Source organism: Patagioenas fasciata, chromosome 26, assembly GCF_037038585.1.
Source record: "Patagioenas fasciata isolate bPatFas1 chromosome 26, bPatFas1.hap1, whole genome shotgun sequence".
Taxonomy (NCBI): Eukaryota; Metazoa; Chordata; class Aves; order Columbiformes; family Columbidae; genus Patagioenas; species Patagioenas fasciata.
The window spans coordinates 3,162,478-3,175,973 of NC_092545.1; the positions used below are offsets into that span (position 1 = coordinate 3,162,478).

At 59.9% G+C, this 13,496-nt stretch overlaps 1 protein-coding gene and 2 long non-coding RNA genes across 3 annotated transcripts in view; 2 read left to right on the forward strand and 1 right to left on the reverse strand.

Annotated features, from left to right (window-relative positions):
• Nucleotides 1-2,810: 2,810 nt before the first annotated feature.
• Nucleotides 2,811-7,391, forward strand: LOC139825650 (uncharacterized). Its single transcript, XR_011735853.1, has 3 exons — nucleotides 2,811-3,404; nucleotides 3,938-4,122; nucleotides 6,809-7,391. It is a non-coding gene; the product is annotated as an uncharacterized lncRNA (long non-coding RNA).
• Nucleotides 7,291-11,981, reverse strand: LOC139825649 (uncharacterized). The gene is made up of 3 exons (XR_011735852.1): nucleotides 11,849-11,981; nucleotides 8,859-9,042; nucleotides 7,291-8,258 (listed from the first exon to the last, which is right to left on the reverse strand). It is a non-coding gene; the product is annotated as an uncharacterized lncRNA (long non-coding RNA).
• HK2 (hexokinase 2) overlaps nucleotides 11,909-13,496 on the forward strand; it is a 30,756-nt gene continuing 29,168 nt past the window's right edge. The window contains exon 1 of the mRNA XM_065856587.2: nucleotides 11,909-12,038. Within this exon, the coding sequence (XP_065712659.1) occupies nucleotides 11,976-12,038 (63 nt within the window). The 5' untranslated portion in view covers nucleotides 11,909-11,975. The remainder of the gene's footprint in view (nucleotides 12,039-13,496) is intronic.

The following is a 13,496-nucleotide window of genomic DNA, read 5'->3' on the forward strand; positions in this document are numbered from 1 at the left end:
GGTGTGGGGCAGCCGGTGACGCGTGGTTCACAGGATCCCAGAATGTGGGGGGCTGAAGGGACCTGGAAAGCTCATCCAGTGCAATCCCCCCATGGAGCAGGAACACCCAGCTGAGGTTCCACAGGAAGGTGTCCAGGCGGGTTTGAATGTCTGCAGAGAAGGAGACTCCACAGCCTCCCTGGGCAGCCTGGGCCAGGCTCTGACACCCTCACCAGGAACAAGTTTCTTCTCAAATTTAAGTGGAACCTCCTGTGTTCCAGTTTGCACCCATTGCCCTTTGTCCTACCATAGGTTGTCACCAAGAAGAGCCTGGCTCCATCCTCCTGACACTCCCCCTTTTCCATATTGATCCCCAGGAATGAGGTCCCCCCTCAGTCTCCTCCAGCTCCAGAGCCCCAGCTCCCTCAGCCTTTCCTCACACGGGAGATGCTCCACTCCCTTCAGCATCTTGGTGGCTGCGCTGGACTCTCTGCAGCAGTTCCCTGTCCTTCTGGAGCTGAGGGGCCACAATTGGACACAACATTCCAGGTGTGGTCTCCCCAGGGCAGAGTTCTTGGCACAGCCCAGATGTCTCGGAGGTGATCAGTTCCCCCCGGCGCCGCCGTCCTCGTGCCAGCTGCGTGCTCCCCATGAACACCGCCATGGGCCGCTGGCCAGGTCCTGGCCCAAATTAAACACGTTGAGATGATTTACTGAGCGGTGGCATCAGAGGACGCGGGAGCTGCGGCCAATGGTTCCATCTTTCCCTCCCCCTCCTTCTGCCACCAAACTGTCCCGAGGCCCCCATCTCCCAGGAACTGGCAGCACCGTTGACAACCGGATTCCGGGCTGTGCTGCCACATTGGCAGGTCCCTGACCCCGAGCTGGCGGGGGGTCCAAGCTCGACCCACACTGGGACCCCCTGTCCTGCTTCCCATGGGCACCAGGCACCCAGGATGGGTCTCCCAGTGTGGGAAATGGGGGGTGCAGGTGGCCATACAGCCAGTGAGGCCTCCTTAAAAGCTTTTATACTGCCATTAAAGCCATAAAATCATCTCTCCCGCTGCCATCAACATTACCGGCAATGTCAATATCTGCGTCTCCCGAACACCTTATCTTAGCAAAACATCGTGGGGCTCCGGCCACAGGCGGAGAACTTGCCCTGGTGGAGCTTTCCCAGCTCACCCGGCCGCTCCATCCGGAAATTCGGAGGGTGTTTGCGAGGGAAAGTCCAGAGGCTGCCGCGCACCCAGCCCTGCTGTTCACACTGTGGGAGCTGCAGCCCGCAGGTTCCTGGTGTGGTGCCCGGGGGACGTTCTGGGGACATCGCCATCCTGCCCGTGTCCTCCACCGCCTCTTACAAAGGGGTTTAATGAAGAGCAGGAGGGGGGACGGTCCCTGGACACCCACCGGGGGGTCCCGCGCTGGGAAAGCGCAGGTCCTGCCCCCCTCTGTGAGCTGAATTATCCGTGAGGCACAATGACGGGTTTGTCAGCCAGGTCTGGATTTGGGCAGGGATGGGTGGGAACATCTGGGCGATGGCACTCAGCGTCGCTGGGCTCCCATCAACCCGACCTTCTTTATTACGGCGGGAGATTAAACGATCTTGGTTTGGTTAAATAAGAAGGGTCATTAACTCCTGCTGGGACTTGAGAGGGGGCAAATCCCTGCATGGACACCCCGGCCCCACTCGCCCCCTGGCACATCTCCCATCGCTCAACGCTCACAGCCCATTTTGGTTTATGTTACTTTATTTTCTCCTGGAGATCCGGGTGCGGATGTACCGGGGGTGGTTGTGAAGCGCCGGTGCCGGGGCTCGGTGACGTTCGCTCCGCGCCGGCAGCGAGAGGAGCAGGAGGGAACAAAGGCCGCTTTGTCCTTGCCCACTTGAAGAAACCTTTTTGTGAAAGCCGGCAGCGGGAGGATCCCAGCCTGGAGAGCCACGCTGTTCCCCTTCCAAGGAGTTCTGGAGATAAAAGCAATTTCCGCCAGGCACCAGGCGGGCGCTGCTGGGGCAGTGGATCACGGCTGTGAGCGCGGGGGGGCAGGGTTCTGGCTGCCACCTGCCCCTGGCAACTGTCCCAGGTCTTCGTTAGTCCTGGGCTGTGACCGTCAGCCACGTGTCCCAGGGATGGAGATGGGGACAGGGATGGGATGAGATGGGGAGACGGACAGGGAGGGGATGGGGACGGGGATGGGGATGGGGACAGGGACCAGGATGAGGACAGGGATGGGGAAGGGAACAGAGATGGGGATGGAGACGGGGATGGGATGCGATGGGATGGGATGGGATGGGATGGGGAGAGGGATAGGGATGGTGATGAGGACAGGGACCAGGACAGGGACGAGGACAAGGATGGGGACAGGGATGGGGATGGGATAGGGACAAGGACTAGGATGAGAACAGAGATGGGGACAGGAACCAAGATGGGCATGGGGACAGGGCTGGGGATGGGAGAGGGAAGGGAGCAGGATGGGGACAGGGATGGGATGGGGACAGGGATGGGGATGGCAATGGAGACAGGGACCAAGACAGGGACAAGGACAAGAATGGAATGGGGACAGGGATGGGGATAGGGACAGGGATGGGACAGGGACAAGGACTAGGATGGGGACAGGGATGAGGATGAGGACAGGGACAGAGACCATGATAGGGATGGGAACAGGGATGGGGTGGTGACCGGGCCCAGGGTGGGGACAGAGACGGAGATGAGATGGGGACAGGAACCAAGACAGGGATGGGGACAAGGATCAGTATCAGGACAGGGATGGGGACAAGGATGGGGATGGGACACCGATGGAGATGAGGTGGGGACAGGGACCAGGATGCAGATGAGGATGGGGACAGGGATGGGGACAGGGTCAGACTCTCCCCAGCACTTTGCAAAGGGAATGTGCCGCGTTCAGAGGCCAGACTAAACTTCAAGGCTGGGTTTAACCTTCAGCAGATCCAGGTGCTGCCCGAGCCTGGGCGGGGATCCTGCTTCCCCCAAAACGAGCCTGGCACCTTCTCTTGAGCCCCACCACAGTGCAGCACCTGCAACTGGGAACGCCGGGGCTGCGGCTCCGTCCCCTCCTCCCGGCAGCAATTCCTGCCCATCCCGGATGACGGATAACGGCCGATTGCCGCTGCGAGCCAGATAATCTCCGTCTGAGGGAATTAGAAAGTTCATCAACCTTAACCCTCTTTGCTCGGCAGCTCCTCCCCGGCAGCGGGGAGAGGGGACTCGCGTGGTCACGCAGGGATGCGGACACAGAGCCGCGGGGCTGGGGGGCTGCGAGGCACCGCAGCAGCTCTCCCCCTGCTCTTTTTCCCCCCATCCAGGTTTTTTGGGGTTCCCCAGGGCCCTCAAAGCTCGGCGTACACCAAGGAGCCACTGCTGCCGTGCCAGATGCCCGCAGATCCTGATTAAGTGCTTTGCTGGGTAAGAGCGAGGTGGGCGGCCACGTGTCCCTGCCCCACGTGTGCACACATGTGCAACACACACGTGCACAGACACAATCCCGGCGCTCCACGGGTGTTTCCAGGATGGGGCTGTGCAGACCCAGCAGCACCAGGAACCTCCAGCCCCCACCAGCGACCCCTCACAAACAACATCCATCCCACCCCAGCAACTACTGCCCCATTTCATTTTCCCTCCCCAGGGAAAAAGGGGGAGGATTCATCAGCCAAACTCTCTGCGCTGAAATTTGCTCTGGGGACAAGGCAAGCCACCCCCACCCGGGGACACCGTGGGGGTCACACGTGGGCTGGTCCGTGATCCAGCTGCTCTTTATTGCCGTGCAGAGGGGGACGGCACTTAGGGGTGTCCATGGGGGTGTTGGCGAGGGAGACGGGAGGAGCCCAAACCCACCAGCACCACACACAAAGCCTCAGATTGTGAGCAGCTCCATCGCGCTCATCCCACAGCTCCGGGATTACACCGGTGCCGCTGAAATCCCAGATTTACCTTGACAGCGTCCAACCAATGCCCTCGGGGTGACGCCACGGCCTTCAACCGCAGGGATCAGAGGTGATAAAGCTCCCCTGGTCCCGGCTCGCCACAGGGTGCAAGGTCTCGGTCCCACCAAACGGGCTCAGGTGCTCCAGGGATGACGTCTGAGCACGCAGCGGATGGGATGGACAGCAACCTCTTCACCCAGGTAAGGGGATTTTCTCGCTGGATTTGGGACTTGGAAGGGTTGTTTTGCTCCTTGCAAAGAAACAGCAATGGCCCCGGTGCAAAGAAGCACGAGGCCAATTCCCATTGTCAGACTGGGAGTCGCTGGGGGCAGCGGGGACCACGGGGCGGGTGCTGGTGAAAGAATTCGTGGAAGGGTGTTGGAGAGCTGTTCCCCAAACCTCTGGCCCCGAGCCAGGCTGGGTGATGCCGAAGCAAGGTGGGCTGTGATGCTTGGGGTGTTTTTCTGCCTGCTGGAGTGATTTTAAGGAAAAATATGCAAGCGGGGAATTGGAGACGTGGTCCTGCCCGCAGGGAGGGAAGCGAGATGCTGCTCGGGGTGAGCTCCTGCATCCAGGAGAGCCGGGCAGGCACAGGCTGGGGCAGGGACGGCTTTTCTACCGCAGAACTGCCGAGGAAACAACGGCGTTTCCACGGTGGGATGCTGAGCATTGAGGAAACAGCAGCACTTCCATGGCAGGATGCTGAGCATTGAGGAGACAGCAGCGTTTCCCTGGTGGGATGCTGAGCATTGAGGAAACAGCAGCGTTTCCCTGGTGGGTTGCTGAGCATTGAGGAGACAGCAGCGTTTCCCTGGTGGGATGCTGAGCATTGAGGAGACAGCAGCGTTTCCCTGGCGGGATGCTGAGCATTGAGGAAACAGCAGTGTTTCCCTGGCGGGATGCTGAGCATTGAGGAAACAGCAGCGTTTCCCTGGTGGGATGCTGAGCATCGCATTCAGTGCGGGGCTGCCCGGTAGGAAGTTTCCCTGGAAAAGCCTCTCCCATTCCAGCCTCTCCTCGTTTCACCCGAGCAGCAGGAAGGGCTGGGAGATGGGACCCTCGGCTGCAGGTCCCCTCTTGTGCTCCAGATTTGGAGCTCAGTGGGGTTTTAACCCTTCTCTGCCCAGCAGTTGTGCCATCTGCTTTTGGCTGGGTTTTATGGAGAGGTGGGAGGTAGATGCCCAAATCAACCTGGGCTGTAAGAGGCTGCCCAGCTCCTTGGTCTGGTGACAGCTCCTGTCGGCATCTCACCAAAGCGCAGAGGATGGGTCGGGATGCGCATCCACCCGCGTGTGGCTCTGCCGCGGTGCCGTGGTGCCGTGCGGTGCCTTTGCTGTGAGCCCGGGGTGGCTGACAGGGGATCGACTCCGAGTCTCGGGTTATTTCCTCCGACCACCAGCCTGGGTGGGGAGGATCTTGCAGGGATCAGTGTGGGTGGACGTCCTGGGGATGGGTTTGCATTTGGGATCTGACCCCTGGGCTTCTCCTGAGCCTTCAGCTGCCACCTCCATGGCCCCTTCCTGCAGCATCCTGGGGACCCAGGATGTCCCACGGGCTCCCGTTCTGCTGGCCGGGGCTCCAGGACCAACCCTGCACCGCGATGGGGATGGATGCAGCCATGGCATCTTGGGGTGATGGCCAAGTTATCCCACTGCCATTTGGGGATGGTGGTGGGTTCCCCTGGTGCCGTTTTGGGGTGGTGGTGGGTTACCCCGCTGCTGTTTTGGGGTGGTGGTGGGTTACCTCGCTGCCATTTTGGGATGGTGGTGGGTTACCCCGGTGCTGTTTTGGGATGGTGGTGGGTTACCCCGGTGCCGTTTTGGGATGGTGGTGGGTTACCCCGGTGCTGTTTTGGGGTGGTGGTGGGTTACCCCGGTGCTGTTTTGGGGTGGTGGTGGGTTACCCCGGTGCCGTTTTGGGATGGTGGTGGGTTACCCCGGTGCTGTTTTGGGGTGGTGGTGGGTTACCCCGGTGCCGTTTTGGGATGGTGGTGGGTTACCCCGGTGCCATTTTGGGATGGTGGTGGGTTACCCCGGTGCTGTTTTGGGGTGGTGGTGGGTTACCCCAGTGCTGTTTTGGGGTGGTGGTGGGTTACCCCGGTGCTGTTTTGGGGTGGTGGTGGGTTACCCCGGTGCTGTTTTGGGGTGGTGGTGGGTTACCCCGGTGCTGTTTTGGGGTGGTGGTGGGTTACCCCGGTGCTGTTTTGGGGTGGTGGTGGGTTACCCCGCTGTCCGCACACTCTGGGATGGGACTACTGAGAACCAGCTCCGGGAGGCTGGTGCAGCGGGTGAAAACCCAGGGCAGCATTCACACTCTTTGGATTAGAAATGGAATGGCACCCACACACTTTACAGGGGCTGCAAACCCCCCCGGGCTCCCTAACACCCAGGGCTCAGGGTCCCGTGGAGCAGGTGAGGGACAAATCCGTGGCACCGAGCGTGTCCCTGCCCGCTGCCGCTCGCCTGCTGATGTCCCAGCCCATGTTTGGTGGCACTGGGGACGTGCACTCGCCCCATGCCGTGGGATGTGGTGGTGACCCAGCTCTGCCGGTGGCTGGGAACGCGCCCGGGGACGCTGGAGAAACCTCCCCTCCTGCCGCGATTGGGAAAGTGCTGCACGCGGGGTTTGTTCATCCCAGTGACTCAAGGTCCTGGGTCCCTTTTGACCTCAGGTGAGCCGGGTTTGTGCAGAGCCCGTACAGCCCTGGCACCCCCAGTGCTCCCCGGGTTTGGCCATGACAGCCTTTGGGGCACCATCCCTCCTCCAGGGCTCCTGCCAGCTCTGACATCCCCTCCAGGACTTGGGGACCTTGCTGGGAATTTGGAGACAGTGCAGCTCATGGAAACACAAGGGGCTCGGATATCTCCTCTCCCCATCACGTCACAGGGCTGATCCCAGTCCCATGGGGGATCCGATGTCCCCTTGGATCAGGAGACATTTGATGGAGCTGGCAGGATCCGGTGTCACCACGAGGGAGCCCAGGGCTGGCAGCAGCAGAACGTCACCGTCCCGTCACAGCCGCGTGGCAGGAGGCAGAGGGACCGGCAGGAGCTTGGCGGGGACTGGGCAAACCGGGTTTGGCAACGCTGCGGCTCCCACTGCAAAAATCCTCCTGGGCAGGGGCCACTGCTCAGGGCTGGAGGTGTTCCCAAGGCTGAGGGTGGCTGTCACCAGTGGTCCCCTCTCGGCAGAGCTCCAGTGCCCCCACACGTCTCCCCCATCTCTGAGCACCACTTCCCAGCCAAACCCATCCGGGTTCCCCCCGTGCTGGCTGGTGCCTTTGGGGGTGCGTGCGGTTCGGGGGAGCGACGGCAGCACCAGAGCACCCGTGACACGCGAGGAAGCTAAAATTAGGCGGCTGCGTCTAATCTAATTTAATCTCCCTTTTCCGCCTGTATAACAGGGATTAGCCCGGCTGCGCGGGGCAGGGAGGCTGGGCCAAGCTTGGGGTGACCCAGCCAAGGGTCCACATTCCCACCGGGGATCCCTCTGGAGGGTGGGCTGCCCGGGGTGGGTGGGCTGGGGATGCAGCTGGGTGTTTTGGGATGGGTGGGTTGGAGGTGACCTGCGTGGCTATGAGAGCCCACAGAGGAGCAGCGGCAGGACAGATGGATGGGTTCCCACCAGTACAATCCTCCCCTCTCCTCCCAGCTTTGTGGAGCGTTGGGATGGGCAAAACTCCTTCCTGGCCACGGAGCCAGGGAAAGGTTCCTTGGCAGCTCAGCCCCAAGGTCCATCCCACGGCTGCTGAAGAAAGAAAAGTTCTCGGACCGGTTTTCTGCTCCCGGCCCCACACAGGGCTGGGTCTGCCCGAGTTCAAGGTTTCCGGTGCGTTGGGTGACCAGGCAAAGTAAATAACCGGTCACCGGTGTCATTCTTGTGCCGATGGGTTCGTTTGGGATGTGTGTGTGTGTGTGTGGCAAATGAAACCTTGTTGGAAAGTATGTGGAGCAGCGCTGGAGCGGTGAATCATGGGGCAGGTGATCTGCGATGAGTTAATGCTTCTCCTGGAGCGGGTCCAGCGCCCGGATCATCGCGGCTGCTCCGCGCCGCACGGCGGCCTCTGGAATGGGATGCGCCGGGTCTGGTTCCCAATTCCTGTCCCCCTCCCAGTCCGTGCCTCGGTTTCCCCAGCATAAAAGGGGGATATTGCCCTTGTTGGGTTTGCAAAGCTCCTTCTTTGGGGGTCCCAGCGCTCTGGGGGGATTTGGCTCAGGTTGGCCCCCGTTGCACCCAGAGCCGGTCCCAGGACCCCGGGATGCTCCGGCCCCGCTCCGGCCGCTGGGCACGGCCCTTCCTTTCAAGCTCCGGCGTTGTCATTACCGCAGTCATTCGCCTTTAAAGAATCGCATTAGAGAAATTAGAGCCGTTTGTAGCTTCAATCCCTGCAATCAGCCCATTTCCTTTTGCTCAGGAACGCGGCATTAAATGCCGATAGATTATTACAAGCCCATACAAAGTCAGGAAGCAGCTGGGAGGGATGACTTGAAAAGATTTAGATTTTGAGGTTTGTTACGTGAAAGGAATTACTAAACCTGTTAGAAAAACTCATCTGAAATTAAAAAGTCACTTTAAAAGCACGTGTTATTTAGAGGAATACATAGGCCAGAGAGCCGACCCCACTGTCTTTTCTTGACTGGGGTGTTATCTGGCAAATAAATTGGGTCTTGGGGAATACATCTCCCCATATAAACCGGTTTTGCAGAGGTGAACTGAGCTACCGAGCAGGACAGAAGGACGAGACAGAGCCCTCGTTCTGCACTACAGTTGCTTCCTTCATCCAGCCGGGCCCGCAGCAGATGGGGAAGGTGGACAGATGCACCCGGTTATTTTTAGGCTAAATGCTGCTTTAATTTCATCTTAACCACTGAGAATTTGGGTATTTAGTAAAAAAAAAAAAAGCTGGATGAGAGGGTGAATTGAAACGCAGGCTCACCGAAAAGGATTAAAAAGCATCAGCTGCTGATATGGGGTTTTAACCAAAACCCTGGTCAAACTGGGGCTGGCTGGGCCGGGGCCGGCAGGACGGGATCCGGCAGCGGGTTGGCTTGGCCACGCTCCTCCGGCTCCGTTCTGGTTGCTTCTCCCCCTCTCTTTCCTTTGAAATGGAGTTTCAATTCCTTGTAAAGAAAAGAAAATGATGTAAATGACCGCTTAGAAGGAAATATTTACAAGGTAAAGCCGTGAAGAGCTTGAGCTGCTCCGAACAGGTTGGGAAAGCGCGGCGGGGAGCGGGCAGACGGGTTGGGTAACTCCTGCCCCAGGGCTGCTGGGACCGGCTCTGCTGGGCGGCCGGAGCGGCGCGGAGGGCGCAGGACGTGCCACCGGCCTCGTACGGCTCCGGCAGCGCCCGGCGAGGGGCTTCGTGTGGCCCCACAGCCACAGGTGGAGCAGGAGAGGGGAGCTGGGGGTGGTGAGGATGGCGGGATGGTGGAGGCAGATCCCGGCCTCTCCCTGGGGTAACGCGGGGAGACGTTGCACAGGATCCCAGAATGTGAGGGGTTGAAGGGCCCTGGAAAGCTCATCCAGTGCAATCCCCCATGGAACAGGAACACCCAGCTGAGGTTCCACAGGAAGGTGTCCAGGCGGGTTTGAATGTCTGCAGAGAAGGAGACTCCACAACCTCCCTGGGCAGCCTGGGCCAGGCTCTGACACCCTCACCATGAACAGGTTTCTTCTCAAATTTAAGTGGAACCTCCTGTGTTCCAGTTTGCACCCATTGCCCCTTGTCCTGTCACTGGCTGTCACCAAGAAGAGCCTGGCTCCATCCTCCTGACACTGCCCCTTTAGATATCTGTGAACATGAATGAGGTCCCCCCTCAGTCTCCTCTTCTCCAGCTCCAGAGCCCCAGCTCCCTCAGCCTTTCCTCACACGGGAGATGCTCCACTCCCTTCAGCATCTTGGTGGCTGCGCTGGACTCTCTCCAGCAGTTCCCTGTCCTTCTGGAGCTGAGGGGCCACAACTGGACACAATATTCCAGGTGTGGTCTCCCCAGGGCAGAGCAGAGGGGCAGGAGAACCTCTTTGACCTACTGACCACCCCCTTCTAACCCACCCCAGGTACCATTGGCCTTTCGCAAAGCTCAGGGTGTGCTGAACATTTCCCCCCAGCCCTTCCCCGTGCACGATGAGCGGTGCACAAGGAGCGGTTCACACGCACGCAGGCGTTGGAGCCCCACGGGCCGTGCGCTGACGGATGCGGAGTGACGGGTGCACACGGGCGCACACGTTGAGGCGCACGTGACCGCGCACACACGCAGCGCGGGGCATCTGCAGGACACACGGCGGCACACACAGACACCGGGGACGGCCCTGGGTGTGGGCAGCGACACACTAGTGCAGGCACCAACACACACCAGTGCGGGCACGGACACACGGCGCTGTGTGTACAGACACCACGCATGCTGCTGTGTGACCCCCCCGGGTGCACACGTGCCAGTGTGCACACAGCCCCCCCACCCTGCACACCCCACACAAAAGGCATCCACCGCCCCCTGTGTGCGCACCCCACACCAGTTCATGCACATCCCCCCCAGTGCACACACTGACCCCCCAGGCCGCCCTCACTCCTCCTCCCCATGCCCCTCAGTGAGATCCTGTTCATACCCCCATATCCAAGACCCCATGCACCCCCCAGTACACCCCGGTGCATGCACATACACCCCCCATAGGCCCTCACCCCCCGCCATGTACCCACAGCCCCCACATCAGTTCACACTCATCTCCCTTGCACTGACCCCCCCCTCCCCTCGAGATCCTGTTCACCCCTCATAAACCTGGCACCTCACACCAGTTCACCCATTCTGTTCACTTTTATTCCCCCAATTTACTCCCCCATTCACCTGCCCCCCATTCACTGCCCCATCCTATTCAGTCCCATTCCCCATTTAGTCCCACCCCCCCCTGCACTCCCCCATTCACCCCCATGCACTCACCTGTTCCCTCCCCATTCCCTGCCATTTCCCCCCTCGTTCCCTCCCTATTCCACCCACATTCCCTCCTCGTTCTTGCCTCCATTACCTCCCATTCCCCCCCATTAATCTCCTCATTCCCCCCCATTCACCCCCCCATTCCCTTTCCATTCCCTCCCCATTCACCCACTCCCATTCCCTCCCGTTCCTCCCCCATTCCCCCCCATACCCTCCCTGTTCTCCCCTCTCATTCCCTCCCATTTCCCCCCCATTTCCTCTCCATTCCCTCCCATTCCCTCCCATTCACTCCTTGTTCTCCCCCCCATTCCTCCCCATTCGCCCCCCATTCCACCCTCATTCAACCCCCCATTCCCTCCCCATTCACTCCTTGTTCTCCCCCCCATTCCTCCCCATTCGCCCCCCATTCCACCCTCATTCAACCCCCCATTCCCTCCCCATTCATCCCCCATTGCCCCCATTTCCTTTCCATTCCCTCCCCATTCATCCACCCCCATTCCCTCCCATACTCTCCCCCATTTACCTCCATACCCTTCCTGTTCTCCCCCCCATTCCTTCCCATTCCCCTCCCGTTCCCCCCCATTTCCTTTCCATTCCCTCCCCATTCAGCCACCTCCATTCCCTCCCATTGCCCCCCCCATTCACTCTCTGTTCTCCCCCCCATTCCTCCCCATTCACCCCCCTATTCAGCCTTCACTCAACCCCCCATTCCCCCCCCATTCCCTCCCCATTCATTCCCCATTCCCCCCATTACCTTTCCATTCCCCACCCATTCACCCACCCCCATTCCCTCCCCATTCATCCCCCATTACCTTTCCATTCCCCCTCCCCATTCCCTCCCCATTCATCCCCCATTACCTTTCCATTCCCCCTCCCCATTCCCTCCCCATTCATCCCCCATTCCCTTTCCATTCCCCCCCCGTTCTCCCCCCAATTCCCCCCCTCCCTAGAGCGCCCCCTAGCGCCAGGTCCCCCCCCCTTCACGCCGGTCACACACCCTCGCTGTTCAGCCAATCAGGAGCCGCCGCGGCGTCGCGTCACTCGTGGGCCGGGGGAACCTCCTCAATGAGCCACATTGTCGCGGCGAGTCCCGCGGTGCGCAGCGCTCCGCGCCGCTCCGCACCATGATCGCCTCCCACCTCCTCGCCTACTTCTTCACCGAGCTCAACCATGACCAGGCGCAGAAGGTGAGGGGCGGGACGGGGGGGAAGCGCGGGAAAAAAGGGCCGGGGAGAAGTTGGGGGGTGAGGGGGGTGGAAGAAAAAAAAGGAGGAAAAAGAAAAAGGGGGGAAAAAAGTAGGAAGAAAAGGGAAAGAAGGAAAAAAAGAGAAACAAGGGGAAAGGAAAAAGAGGAAGGGAAAAAGGGAGGGAAAGGAGAGGAGGGAAAAGTTTAATAAAAAAAAAGAGAAAGGGGGAAAAATAAAAAGGAAAAAGGAAAAAGTGAACAAAAAAGGAAAAATGAAAAAGGGGAACTGAAAGGAAAAATGAAAAAGGAGAGTAGGAAAGAAATAAAAAAAGGGGGAGATGAAAAAGAAAAGGAAAACGGAGAAAAAAGTAAAAAGAAAAGAAGCGCGGGGGGGAGGGAGCGAAAGGAGAAAAACGCGAAAGCAAAAGGGGAGCGGGGGCAGCGAGCGGGGGGCGGCGGGGTGGCCGCTGTGGCCCCGGCGGGGCCGCCGTGCGGTACGTGCCGAGGCGGCTGCGGGACCACGCGTGGCCGGGCGCCCCCCGCGGGCCGGCGGCGGGAGGAGGAGGAGGAAGGGGGACGTGTGTGTGTGTGTGTGTGTGTGCGTGTGTATGTGTGTGTGTGCGTGTGTGTGTGTGTGTGCGTGTGTGTGTGCGTGTGTGTGAGCGCGCCTCGTGTCTCCGCTCCCCTCCCCGGCCGCCCCCGCGGGATTCGGCCCCCCGGGGCCACCACGTGTCGCCGCTTCCCGCCGCGGAGCATCCGCGGAGCATCGCCCGGAACCGGCACCTTCAGCCCCTCGGCGGGAACCCCCATTGCTCCCCCACCTCCAAACCTTGTCCCCGACCGTGTCCCCCACCGCGGGGTGAGCCGGGGGTGCCCCTCGGGCTGCCCTTCCCCAGGCTGTGCCCCCCATCTCCTGCACTGATAGGGTAGAAACCACCCCCTTGCCTTCTCCTCCACCTTAATTTACCGGTCCTGAAGGACCAGACTGCGAATGTTCCTGGACTGCAGATGACAGTCCCGTTGGGATGCTTGGAGCGTTTGTCACCAGGAATTCAGGAGTTCAGGCACTTGAAAAATGTGAGTGGAAAGCAGCCGGCCTGTATTTGGTCAGGACAGCGTTCAAGCTCCAAACAGCAAGTGTTAAATGATTCCTGGAAAAAGAATGCTGGCTGGGGGACAACATGAAGGCTCAGACTCTTCCTCCGGAGTTTGGGGCATCTGAGGATACAGCAGAGGTTTCAGCTCTGTGTGCTGAGGTTGTGCAGTGGTTCCTGTTACCAAGATCACAGTGCCCAGATGTGCAGGGGGTCAGGATTTGCGAATGTCCCCTTAATAAAAGGCAAAGTGTAAACCAGAGGGCCGCAGAGAGCCCCGGCTCGCTCCATCGCCTAACGCCGGAGAAGCCGATGAGAAACAAAACTTGCCACGTTGGCCTTTTGCCTGCGTTAAATAGGAAGCA